Source organism: Anomalospiza imberbis, chromosome 9 (assembly GCF_031753505.1).
Source record: "Anomalospiza imberbis isolate Cuckoo-Finch-1a 21T00152 chromosome 9, ASM3175350v1, whole genome shotgun sequence".
In the NCBI taxonomy this organism is placed as follows: Eukaryota; Metazoa; Chordata; class Aves; order Passeriformes; family Viduidae; genus Anomalospiza; species Anomalospiza imberbis.
The window spans coordinates 16,814,318-16,828,468 of record NC_089689.1 but is presented as its reverse complement, the minus strand read 5'-3'; the positions used below and the strand labels follow the sequence as shown (position 1 = coordinate 16,828,468).

At 43.0% G+C, this 14,151-nt stretch overlaps 1 protein-coding gene across 2 annotated transcripts in view; it reads right to left on the bottom strand.

Moving 5' to 3' along the window:
- Positions 1–14,151, bottom strand: part of COL24A1 (collagen type XXIV alpha 1 chain) — a 155,693-nt gene that overhangs the window by 113,462 nt on the left and 28,080 nt on the right. Inside the window, exons 1-2 of one of the 2 annotated variants that reach the window (XM_068199883.1) lie at positions 7,423–7,624; positions 1,740–1,801 (exon numbers count right to left, since the gene is read on the bottom strand). In XM_068199883.1, the coding sequence (XP_068055984.1) occupies positions 1,740–1,801; positions 7,423–7,478 (118 nt within the window). In that variant the 5' untranslated portion in view covers positions 7,479–7,624. Of the gene's footprint in view, positions 1–1,739; positions 1,802–7,422; positions 7,625–14,151 lie in introns of those variants that run through there. The other variant, XM_068199882.1, reaches the window with a different exon arrangement.

The following is a 14,151-nucleotide window of genomic DNA, read 5'->3' as shown; positions in this document are numbered from 1 at the left end:
CTGAGGAGGTTTCCTTCTCTGAACTGCTTTTCTGTGCAAATAAAGTGCACCAAAGAGGAACTCATGGGAAAATAGTTGCATCAAGGTTCATTTTGATCCCAAGCAAGCATTTAAAGAAAATAGTCACGTATGGCACTTGTGCATCAAGGATGGAAAGGAGCTTCCATTCACTACTTCTCATATGGCTATCTAGAAATGCTGTTGAATAACAATACCAACAAAATAATAGAAAGAAAAAAGGAAACTCCTTCATCTGCTGGTAACAAAATAAAAAACAATTCAATATAAGCATGTTGAGACTGGAGGCTTTACCCCATTTCTGCAAAGCTCTGTGCATGGAGGCATTCTCAGCCAAGATGCAGGTAAGACTCAGTCTCCACCCACTCCCCTGTGTTGCTGCACCCCCAGCCCTGCAGCTTTCACAGTCCTCGCCTGAAGGGTCAGTGAAAAGCAATTCTGAGGCTGAGGGACACGAGGAATGAGAGAAAAAGTTTATTTCTTTGCAGAGGAGGAGGGTGCGCTGGAGGGATGAAGACACTCAAATTGTCACCACACAGCTGTCTCTGGCATCCGTCACCTGCTCTCGCTGCACTGGGAAACTGTAAACTGCCTCCCTAAAACTGCCTCTTCCCTCTCCATCCCTGCAGGCCTGGAGCAGGGCAGGCCACACACATCTAACAGTGCTGCCCCTCCTCCAGTGAGAACTTGGCTCAGCTATTATAAAAATCCAGGAAAATCCCATCATCACAAAAGCATATGGCCCCCATCGAGCTGGATGTGAAAAATCAACAACCAATCTTACCAGGCAAGCAATGGGCAACACTGGAGGGCAAAACTACAAAGGCAACAGGGGAAAGAAAACAAAAAAATCCACGACTGAAGGAAAAACCAAGTTTTGCCAATCTCTGGGAATGACAAGCAGGAAAATGCATTGGTGAGAATAATGGTGGGAGGCTGCTGAAATATCCCAAAGGGCTCTAGCAAAACATTATCAGGAATGAGTCTTCTCTTAACCATGCAACACATCTGTTTGCATTCAGATGAGTATTTGCAGTTACACACTCACCAGCCAAGGATGACCTACTTCATGCTTCACCTGTACAGCAGAGGACCATGGTGGAGAACTGATGCTGCCACTCTCATGGCATATAAGAAGTGACTAAATGGCACGTTGGCCTCCACCACTTTGGGACGCTATCATTCCCACAGCAGCCTCCAGAGCAAGCTGCACATCTGGTGCTGTTATAACAGCTGGCAGATTAAAAAAGAAACTAAAAACAAGACAACCCTATTTCCTCACAACATCTGCATCTGAATGCAAAGCCAAATGAATACCAAATTTCACATCTTGCTTCAGTGATGCCAGCCTGTATTATGCACCATGGTTTGCCTGCCTTAAGTGCAAAGGTAACTCAGTCATAGCTTGCCACCCCCAAGGACACCCACTTGCAATGAAGACACAATCAAAGCCTTTTCACTGTACAAGGCTTCTTTTTTATGAAGAGCTTGCTTAAATATGTAAGCAATTTCATAGACAGAAAATCTGAGCAATTTTCAAAAGGTCATCTTTTCCAAACTGGTGCTTTGAACTTTTGCTCTCATTATGCTGTAATTGGTATTTTCTTTAAGTCACATGAATTAATGAACTGAACCTAAAGTCACAAGTAACAACAGCCATTTACTCTTTTCATCTACTAACATATTACACAAATGTCCTGTTATAAATAAAGCGTTCTCACCTTGTTTGGGTACTTGTGCAATAGCCACAGCTATACATGTTGCAATGAAAAGCAGAGCTTTCCTAAAAGGGAAAGAAAGGGAAAAAAAACACGTGAGAAAACATCTACAGTTTCAGAACTCCAAAAAATTAGAAACCTGATTCAAGATCCAAATGGCAGAATACCACTGACTTCAACAAGTCCTGAATCAAAGCCATCACAGTGTACAATTTTCCACTGATACTGAGAAGGTGTTTCACACAAAGATTGAGGTTGTGCATACCCTCAGACATAGCACATATATTTTACACTGGTTTTTATTAATAAAATTACTGCATCTGCTTTATATTTTCTTGCAGCAGGTTTCAAATATAAATGCTGCTATGTTGTAAATTTCTTCCTGGAAAGAAAAAAATGTTATCATAAAAAAAAAAAAACATAAAATAAATTACAAACTAATTCCTGTAGAGATCATTAGATATTTTAGATACTTTTTGTCTCCTATCAGTCTTCTCACTAGATCACATCATCTTCCCATAAGTGAAAATGTTGTGTCAAACTTTTGTTCTTGTATTATAAAATTTTATCATGTTACAAGCAAGTCACGTTCTTCACAAAGTTAAAAAAAAATCCCATCACATTTCAGCTTATAAATCCATGCTCAGGTAGAAAAGTGTCATACTGATAGCTATCACAGGCTCACTGCCCTGGTTTCAGCCAGGGAGATAATTTTCTTCTTAGTAGCTGGTCAAGTGTTGTGTTTTGGATTTAGTATGAAAATAATGTTGATAGCACACTGGTGTTTCAGTTTTTCCAGCAAACATACATAAGATCGATCTAGACTACATGCTCAAAATTCACTTTAGAAGCGTCCAGTGTTGTACAGACATTTTTGCTGTGATTAAGAACAGATTGTCTGCTGTTTCTTAATTATCATTGTAGCCAGATTAACATCTAATCACTCTCTTATCAGTGACTGAATCTTTTAATAAATGAGAAATATATTCTCTGTTAATGTTGGACAACCAGGAACAGATGCATGTAACAACTACAGTAGCCTCTATCTATGCAGTTCTAAGAAGAAATATTTCAAAAATATCAGAAATATAGTTCTAACTAACCAAATAACATTCAAGCCCCTTGCTCGTTCATGTATATAACCTCAGCAATTTTTCATAATATGGAATGCTAGAGTGACTAAAAATGTTTCCTAGACCATGTCAGAGGCACTTGAGTATCTGGATTCAAGTGTATTTGAAAGTAACATAGTTACAACTACACATATATAACTTCATGTCCCCTAATTTTGCCAGCTCATTAGTCAGATTTTCACATAAAAAAAAAAAGGTAGGAAGAAAACACTACCACTCCTTATACAGGAACATATGGTTTAAACAGAAAGAAAAGACGAGTACATGTGCATATACACACATACAGTGGTAATTAGTGAAAAGTCTTACTAATTCTTTAAAGGGTTTGGAATTCAAACATTTCAGAAACATCAAAGTGCATGAAAACCACAGAGCAATAGCCTGGTTTTATCAAGTGGATTTGTATATTGTGAGAACTTAAATTTTGGCAAACAGAACAAATTAATAATTTAAGGAACAATAAGGCATGATAGTCATCATTGCCACTGTAAAATGGTAGATACATCATGTCTTTTAGAAGAAAATGCACAGAACATATAGGATATTCAAAAATATGCATCAGTGCTTCAGCTCTGATCACAGAGGGAAAGGTGGAAACTATGCCTTACACATCCCAACACACTTGTAGGGGCATGTTTTTTAATTAACCACCACTACAGTCCCTAGCTATTCCTCCCTTCAAGCTTTCTCCTGCTACAGCCATGAAATGTCTACTGGAGCAGTTCTGCCACTCCTGAAAAAGACCTAACACCAACTGTTGTCCAAACAGCTCACTCACTACAGGACACTCAGCTCCATTTTTTCAGAGTTCTCAAGCCCAGAATTCAATTTCAAAGTTTCTGCATCACACAATGCATCATCTTTTGATCAAATTAGAAACTCAGTGACAGGAGACAGCTGTGCCAGAAACAAAGCCCATGCATTGCACTGTATCAGCTAAAACTCAGCACAACCTTTTATTTAACCCTTATTATTTTCAAAGGTGCAAAATGGATTTGCCATTAAAAATCACATAAAACATCTTAGCTAGCTACAAAATAAGGATGCTCAAAGAACCCCAGAGCCCACAATTCAAAGATGACTCTTCTAATAATTACAACAGCCTCTTCTACTACACCAGCCAGGTACTAAGCTCTGTCAGGTACCTGCCTCTGTCACATCCCAGCAAACATTGTAGGAAAGCGAGAAATTTCAAAATGTTCCCAGGACTGTAAATTACACAGATGTAACTGAATATATAGAAACATTTAGTGAGAAGTAAAGACAAACATCTGGCTTACACAGTGCTCTCCAGGTAATGTCAAGAACAGATGAGTTATCAACTAAGAGAAAAAACAGGGACCAGAGAACCATAGTGCTGGGGGTCCTCTAATGCGTGAGAAAAGTGAGACTTCCTTCTATCTTTTTTCACAAGTAAATTTTTTTGTAAATGAAACCATGTGCAACCTAATCCATGCAAACCCTCCCTCTTGGTTGAGATCACCACTCAGTACATTTGCAGAACAATCAGTTCTCAGTCTTCTCTCACACCAGCACAGCCACTAAGACACCAGGCTCCAGGCATATACCATACACCAGGCATAATGTGTATGTGGCTTGACCCATCATCTGCCATAGCTGCAGGAAGCTTGGCTCCTTGTCTCAGCTGAGTACACAGCTCTTGGAGATGTTGGGACATACCAGTAGAAAAATGCAGAATCATGTGGCATGGATGAGTTCAGCTGACCCAAATGCTGGCTATTTTTTTCCCCATTTAACATCACACCTGAAGCTGTTCCAATACCTAGGCTTTAGGACATAGCCAAGGGGTCTCTCAAACTTCCTCCCCTTCTCCTACCTTTTCATCTGCTCTATTGTACATGCAAACATATGCTGAGGGCCACTATTGAATCATTTTGGAGGAAGGTACTACCAAATGTGATTGAGCTGTTGTACCACTAAAAACTGAGTTTATATTTCTGATAATCTTTGACATGTTGTGGCCATTTGCCTCTTCCTCCGGAGTGGACGGCAACCATCCATGGCATTTTTTTGTATTAGGGGCGATGGATGGATGAGAAAACTGATGAACTTCAAAGCAAGTTGTGGCAAGCTACAATGAAAAATTCCACCCTCTGAAGACTACTCAGCAGCATAAAGAAGTCAGGTCTGCTCATTGCACAGCAGTATCCTCTTCATTCCAGCCTAGTTTCCTAAATCTCAAGTTTAAAGGAAGAAATACCACTAGTTGGCTGCTAGGAAAGACAAGTAAACCTGTCTGCAATGTGACTGCCACAGGTGCATTCAGTCCTGCACTCCTCAGGGATGATGGTTTAAACACCAGCACCTGCCCCACACACGTTCCTTCACTGGATCTGTCTGGGGACTGCTGAGGAGAATGGCACAGTCTGGGTCCATCAAGCTTGAGAAGGACTTTGGAAAAGTCACAGCACCTTGTGGACAGAGATGCCCTGGAACTCTCAAAGACCTCAAGATGTTGTAAAACTTATCTTTCAAGATATGAAAAGAAATATAACTTTCTTTGCTGCTCTAATTAAATTAGCCAGCAGGTCCAGTGCTGCTTCCCCAATTTTAAAAGATCTACTCACAACACAGTTTGAGGGGACACAACAGCCTGCAAAACCTCTCTTGTGGGACACATCCCCTTTGGTCACAGGCAGCACCATGCAATTAGCTGGGGGGAAGCTCCTGAATCCTTTGCCAAATTTCACATTTGAATAAATGGGAAATGGGAGAAATAGGAGATGAGGTGAGAGGTAGAGGAGCATTGCCCTAAGAAGAGCTCTACAACAGGACTGAGGTTCAGAGAAAGGAAACTCCCTGCCTGGTGGCCCATTCTTTGGCCAGTATCTGGCTTAAAATTAGTAACTACCACATCCAGAAGAACAGTCAACTCTGCTAGTATTTCTAAAATCAAAAAAAAAAATGAAAAGATGTGATTTTAAAACAGTTTTATGAGTAAATCTTGGATTGCTTACCCTAGTTCTCCAGATAGCATACACCATTTTTTTTCTGTATGAAGGAAAAAGCTTACAACTTGAATTCCTACTCATGTGAAATACTCTTCTTTTACAGAGTTTTTCTCTGTATATTTTGTAGATCATTCTTCAAATATACTACAACTTGGTGCTTGCAAGAAACAAGGGTGATACAAGGCTGCTCATACTTTAAATATTCTGCCAATAAATGGGGTAAGATTTAGAAGTCATGCAGTTTTATTTATTTAACCTGCAGAGACACCCCTATACAGGCCTGACCTAATGGTATTTCAAGGAAAAAGTGGTTGAAGTTGCAAGAGATTTACTGGTTTGACATATGCCAGGAAACCTGATCTTTTTGCGAGGAATTCTGGTTTCTTAATACAGGTAAGTGACCAGGTTGCTCGCTCTCTCCAGAAGTAAATGAGGTAAATATTATAGAAGCATATAGATATATTGTGAAGCTATCTCATATTTTGAACTTGAGTTCAAAATACATCTCTGCCACTGTACCTCTTTCCTATAATGCAATATATGTTTCTCCATCAACAATACCCCTTTACAGATTTAAAATAAAACCATTCTTTGAAATTGCACTCAGACAATTCCTGAAGAAGTCCCAAAGACACAGCCACTAAAAACAGATCTCCTAGGAAGGCCACCTTCAGGAAGCCCCTTAACTACTCACAAGCATTCAAGTACACCCAGATTATACATCAGGCACACTTTAGCAGCATAATCCTCACTACAACACTAAACAAATTCCTCTGTCCTGCTCAGAACGCTCAGTAAACTTAAGACACAGCCAGAACAAAATCAGCCCTTTACAGAGAGACACATACAAGTAACCTGTCTAATATCGTTACAACTATAAATTCAGTCATTTTATCGAGGCTGCTTTTTGGTAAACTGTAGAGAACAGAGCTCTACCTTTGCATCACAGGTGAGGATGCATCAGAAATACCTCTGCCAATTGCAAAAACATGCGAATACAGAGCGGCTCATCTGGCTATCTCTGGTATTAAGAGAGTAGTCTTAGCTCTTTAGCGTCAATTCTACATGCTTTTAAGTTTGCTTGTTTGCCGCGTTTTACTAGCTAGGTACCAAAGGGATGCAGGAGCTGCCAGGTTACTGCGGGACGCTGGGCCCCGGGATCCTCGTTCCCCCTCGGGGATCAGGGGGCACGGGCTCCAGGGTCGGGCTGTCCCCGCTCCCCGGGGATACCAGAGCCAGGCTGCCCGGAGAGGGCTCGGGCGAGGGAAGGACGACACGAGGGTGCTGGACAGGATAGGGCACATCCAGAACGACACCAGGGGTGGGGAGGAGAGGGACAGGAACGGCCAGCGATACAGGCGGTCGCCGTCCGAGCAGCCAGCACCCCGTCGGTCCGGGTGCCGGGGGCACCGGGGACCCCGCGGGGTTACGGCTGGGGTTCGGAAGGTAGGGCTGGGGACACTGCCCGCCGGGGTCGTCGTCCCCTGCCCGCGGTGGGAGCCGCGCCGCAGCCCCATCCCCTGCCCGGCCCCGCGGCGGGGTGCCGGTGCGGTGCGCCCCGTCTCGCCGGCTCCCGCTTACGTTTGTGCCGCGGGAGAGATGCGTCCTCGCCTTGTCCTCTCGGCTCCCAAATGCATTTGTATGCATTTGCCCTGGCAGCGGAGATCCGAGGGAAAGCCGAGCGCCGCGCCGCCGCAGGGTCAGCTCCTGTCCATGAAAGCCCGCCGGCCCCGAGGTCTCCGCCGAGCTCCGCGCAAGCCCGAGGGCGGCCCGGCCCGCGTACAGCCCGCGGGGGCGGGCGCGGCGGGAGGGGGGGGCGCCGGGGGCCGGGCGGCGGGGGCGCCCCGCGGCTGCCCGCGGAGTCCGGCGGCGGAGCGGCGCTGCACCGCCTGCCCCGGCACCGGCGGAGCTCCCGCCCGCCGCGGTGTTGAATTTCAGCGCTGGCTGCCTGGCGATTACATCAGCACACGCGGCCCCCGGGGCGGGCCGGGCCGCGGCCCCGCATGGTGCGCGCTGCCCCGCGCCGCTCCCCCGGGCGCCGACCCGCACCCGGAGCCGGCCCCGAGCCGGGGGCAGCCGGCCCGCGCCTGGAGCCGCCGGCGCGCAGCGCCGAGCCCGGCCCCGCCCGGCCCAGGTGCGGCGGCAGCGCCGGGACAGGTGATGCCCTCAGTGCAGCCGGAGGGCGAGAAGAGCCTTCGGCCGCCGCTGGGCTCCAGCTGGGGAGACTCGGCAGGAAGCTGCAAGTTAAATTAAAATCTGGGGACGGGCGGGAAGAGTTGTTGAAATGACCTAAACACAAAAAGCTGAGTGCGCCGGACGTTTTGTATCTCCAGTATAACTGGAGTTGGGTCTAGAAATCCTCCCTCTGAAAAATGTTTGAGAAGCAGTTGTAATTTAGTACCATTACAATGCCAAAGAAATATGACACCCTTCACTGTCTCTCTCTCGAGACAAAGGTCTTTTTAGCTTTAATTTCCAGTTTTCTTACCTTGTCCCACAACAAAGCCTATTTTAACTTTATCCCATAAGACATCTTTATGCAAACTGTCACTAAAAACAAACACGGTGGAGTTAAACAGTACCAGACGTTGCAGTACACACTGTACAGCAAACACGTGGTCGCATCCTGCAGCCTTACTTAGGCAAAGCTTCCATGGATTTCAGAAGAAATTTGATGCGAGTTAGGATTATGGTACTTATTTCTTTCTGGGTGCTACAAGAGTGAAGATTTCACATCATGCAAATACCTTCATGACATACAGCAAATACCTTCCAGTTGTAGATAAGTTGAAGGAAGATGTAATGAAATAAAACCAAAGATACTCCCAAACAGCAGAACATAAAGGAAGCGCTAAAACAAAAAGAAAGGCTGTAAAACATAAAAGTTGCTTATTGTTGTCACTGAGGGTGCCCCACTATGCTGAAAAGGACTTCTCTAGGTGATCCAGGTAGCTGGCAACTGGCAAAAGACGGGGGGAGGAGGGAATTTTGAGGGAACCAAGAGCAAACCTAAGGTGCTGAATTTTACTGGGGATAAGAAAGTTAGAGGTGGGAAAGTTATTTTCAGGCAATACAGCAGAGTGTTTGATTTCAAATTCAAATTATTTTGCAATAACATAAAAAATCATTCAGAACTTGTATACTCCCATAGACTACGATGGGATTTCCTGTTTACTTCAGTTTTTGAAAGCCAAAGGTAGAAGCTGACAGTATTTTACTTTCTTGTCTATGTACCTTACGTTGGCCATACTGACAGCAAAATATGAAAATGTGTATTTTCACTGAAGAGAACATGGTGCCTGCCCAGGCAGATATTGGACACTTCAGCAATAAAGTATTTGTCAGCTTTTCTGTTTTAAATCACACCTTAATGGCTTCCAACAACAGAAGTATTGTATTTTATTAGGTTTTGTTTATCAGCATTACAATGAACTACCACACAAACATTACTGATTTAGTTTGGTGCTCTTGCCTGAAATCTATCAATCTCTTACATAACATGTCTTGTATGAAGTAGACAAATAGTTGTTTTCTTAACTTTTTAGCATCAGCACTAAGGATATTATGGAGAGAATTCTTCCCTGAAAGTGACCCTGGATAAATCCTGCCCTTGTTGCAATGCACATCTACAAGCACAGGAGCCATCCTGCAGCACATGGTGAGATGGGCTGGGGACATTTTGTGCAGAGATCTCCCTTTCTAGCAGTATTTGCACTGAGGAAGGCACAACTTGAGATTCTTGCCAGCTGCACACACAGGGTGTAAATGAAACTTGCTGACCATGATTATGCAGTTACTTAAGGCAGTATAAAGTTTAAAAACTGGCATTGTTCAGTTTTCTATATTCAAAACTACCCAACTAATTCCACAAAGTAGGACTCTTGATTTCTTGTTGGCTCTTTGCTCCTTGTGTCCTTGTTACAGCCCCTTCTGGAGCTGAACACAGCCTGCTTGGACAGGTCCTTTGGCCATGGGGAGGCACAGACCAGGAGAAGGGCTACCTGTGCCCTTCCATTGTCTCACTGCACACAGCTCACACATCTCTGAATCATGTATCCAAAAATGGGTCAGGAATGTGCCAGCCGTGCTCCTTCTCCCCTTCCCTGTGTCCCTCTGCCTGGAAGATCTCGCACTCCTGTTTTTTGAGAAGTGGCTGATGCTATTCTGACCTCAGTGGCTTTACTTCCATAATAGGACCCTGCAGAGCTGCTTCTCTTCTAAGCATCATGGCAAAAATCAGTATTAGTTCTATTATTATACTTGCTTCTTCCAAGTGTTCTTACAGTCTAATAAGAAAACCAACTATGTTTAAAGCTATCAGATTACATGTGTTTATTTCCAGAGCTATATTTAGCAGTCTGTATACTCACACACACCTAAGACATGGTCAAGCTCCAAACCTATTAGCACTTATTGCAACACAGTGATGCTGGAAGTTTCATTTCTGTGGCAATTGTCCCAAGATCCCATCTTTCCACATCTGCTATCTCCTGCTTGTCCACAGCCTATCCGCAATTTATCATCTTTCCAAGTAAACTCAGGGATTACTGAAATACAAAATTAATTATTCTGAGATATCACTCCTTGCCTTTCTGATACGATTACAAGATTTCCTTCTGGTTTTTTGTTCCTTTTCCAGCAGCTTTTTCCTTCTTTCATGATCTGACTTGCTCATCTGTCACTCCAGATTACAGCTGCTGAGTTCCAGCCGTGCTTTGGGGCACAAAACAGGAGCTACTCTTAAGCAGTGTGAGAGATGAGGGAAAAGGTTCCTATCTGTGATTTGCCTTCCAGAAAATGTACAGGAGAGTGCAAGGGTTTTGCCAGAGCCTAAAAATAAAGGGAAAAAAATAATTTGAAGGAAAATGTGTGAAATGGGAATGTGAGGACTGAGTGTTGGAGCCTGAACTTTATCCCTCCGCAACTGGGAGGAGCTTTGCCTTTGAATTGAGTAGGAGCAAAATGGGACCCACACAAGTTTCCTGGTACTGTCCCAAAATTAGGAATTTTTGGCAAAAGGTCCTTGCTACTATTGAGTTCCTTTTGGAGAACTGATTTTCTCTGCACACCACAGTATATGGTGTTAGGCTACATACCAAAACTCCTGGAAACTAGTTCAGCAAAACTGTTTAGAATACTCTGTGGCAGCCAAAAAAAAAAGTTTAACACATTGCTCTGGTTAAAGAAAGTTACTAAGTTATCAAATGTGATTAAGAAATACAAGAAATGGAAAGGATTACAACATGTCTTTGACAACAATTGGCTAAAGTTGAAGAAAGGAGGACTCCAAGTCTGAAACCATTAGACTTGCCTATTCTTTGTAGAAAATGAAAAAAAATGTAATGACGAGCATTTGTCTTCTCTCTCTAGTTATGCCTGTTACATTCTGAGAGTTTTGAATATGCCAAAAATCTGGAAATGCCTTTAAAGAGCACAGTTGATGACTATTTGGATTAATCCTATCCCTTCTAATTTCCTACCAAGAAACTAAAGAGAAAATTAACATTAATTTACATTCTGAAGGATTTGGAGTGGAGAGGATTTTCCTGCCTTACAAGACCAACACACAAAAACCTGTGAGGGGAAGGAGCTGAGAGAGGAAAGGAGAGATACTGTGGGTACAGAGGACCAGAGGTCCTTGCTCACAGATCAAGAAAAATGGCATAGTAGAGTCAGGACTAACAAAAATGCCAAGCCACAAATAACTATATAGACTAGTGAGATTCCTTAAGATACTTAGTAAAAGCAAACAAGGCAATATATTCAGCCAGGAGCAAGAAACAGAAGAGAGTCTTAGTGAACCACAAGACAGGGTAGAGACTCCAGACCACAAGACTCCAGCAGCTCCAACTGAAAGGTGTCTCACTTCAGCCAAGATACTTGCAATTGCTTACAAGTCCAGGTATTATCCATTTTGGAAAGTCACTGCTATAGCAGAAATCCACTATGAAGCAGAATAAAAACTCATGTGGAGAGAGCTCAAACAGGCAACTGAAGCAAAGCCTGCTAGAGGAATAACCCCACACACAGCTTCTGAAAAGCTGTGACGTCTTGCTCCAGTGATGGCACATAGTATGCCATACCAAGAATGCAGAGAAGCCTAGCCAAACACACAAGGAACATTAAAGGAAGAGAGGAGCCTCAGAAGCAGTTATTAGGAAAGTAATAAGGGAACACAAAGTACAAGAGCAAGAATGAGTGTAACTAGGGGACCATGGGAACAGCTCACCAAATGAGAAGACTCTAATTACCAAATAGGCCAAACTGCCAAGAGAGAAGCACAGGAAATTTCCATGTTAAAGAGGGTCTCTGGAGCCTAAGAACAACCAGTGAGACTAAAACCAGGGGGAGTTAGAGAAAACCCAGTGAGTGTCATTTTTGGTTAATCTTTATCCCATCATCAATGGAGTGTTTTGCCATCCAGGCGGGAAGTGGAGACACCCACTCCTACAGGCACTAAGATGTATGAGACATGAGGTGTTTTCTGGGATACTCATTGAACTGGAAAACTCCTTGTAGGCAAAGTCCATAAATACAACTAAGAGTCTGATTCCTACCATCACTGCTGGGTTGTGCTCAGAGACACACAGAGCAAGATGGGCTTCAGTGGGTGTGTTAAAGGAGCATTCCCCCACCACTGTGGTGGCTGTAACCTCCTGACATGGACATTCACAAACCTTGACAGGGGCCCCTGCATCAAGGCTTCCTAAGCGTGTCTCCCTCAAGCCTCCTGTCCATAGCAGAAACCTTCCCCAAAGGGTCCTGGTTTTCTTGGTCATGGTATAAATCTTGCTGTATCCATCACTAAAATGAAGTAAAAGACTACATTTGCAAAATAAAAAAATCTGTAAAAAACCCACAAACTTATAGCACCCAAGGACACTTAAGCTCCTTGGTAGTGCTCTTGTAGCATCCTTTCACACTGGAAGGATGGGTCAAAAAACCTTTGAGACATAGTATAGGACATATTTCTGCAGGCTAAAATCTACAGGTTATTTCCTGAAAATCATTCTCTGCAATATAAAAACAGATCCCATTTGAAGTGAAACCAGCCACACTCATATGCTCTTAGCTGGCTAGCAAAATCTCATCAGCACTAAATGCTCACACATCTGGAAGAAGCAGCGCAGTCATCTGAGAATTATTTCATTCCCAAGCCACAGAAAGCCCTGCATTAGGCCAGTGCTTTTTGAAGACATTCCCTTCCTTTTGTCAGCAACTGTGGGAGATTCTTCATTCTGTAGTTCATCAGACGTAGAAAAGTCTTTTCTGATCATCTCTGCTTCCAGACCTGTGGCTGCATGGATTCTCACACTGCTGTCTTGAAGCCAGCAATATGTGTTCCTTCTGCAATAATTGAAAGTACAGTGTTAGCTTGCTTCTGCAAAATTAGCTTCTGGCAACTGCAAGGGGTGTTTGCAGAAGCTTTCTTACCTGATGAGAGGTGAGGTACTGGTGCTTGGTGGCTAACGCCATGTTAAATCTCTGCCTTGGAATAAGAAGGCTTGTTCCCACATTAGAAATCTTATCAGAATTTTCTCACCAATTTTAAAAGCAGAAAATTCCATGAGACTTCTGTTTATTACCTTCAAAATTATACAAAATACAATTGTTTGAGACAGCTACTAGTCTATTTCCCTTGCTCAAACTTTGAAACTGAGGAATACCATCATACCATGAACAGTTTGTAACCCATCTTTTGGAAGTAAGAAATTTAATTGCAAGACATAAATAATTTGACCAATTTCACCTAGTTGGCTCAACCATTATCAATAAATTATTGCTCTGATGTGTCAGAAAGTTTCCTTCAGCTTCCCACCAATTCTCTCTACTGGTTTTTAAATATCCTGAGTCATTTAAGACACAGCCTATTTAAATCGTGGCACAATGGAGTAATTTAAGGCTGACAACAATTGTTGATTATATTCAACAAAACAGGCGTTCCCAGGCTATTTCCAGGCAGGTATTAACATTGTCAATGAAAACAGAGATTGTAGCACTTCCCACTTCTGTTGTCTCTCACATGAGTAAGTCATCACCAGACATCTTCAGTACTCTCTAATTCCCAATAAAGGAAAAAAATGCAACTTATTGTTGTCTGGTTTCTGGGAATCTCTGAATTTAAGAAAGCCAAAATACGAAATGTCAATAACAACATGGTATTTTTGTATGTTAACAGTTAACAGTTAACAGAACAGTTAACTTTCAAATCAAGAATTTTACATCAGGCATGTATAATGGCAGGAAAAAAATCTATAGAGAAAGATTTTAGGTTGATTGCTTTTTCTGAAAATACCAGACAGATGAAAA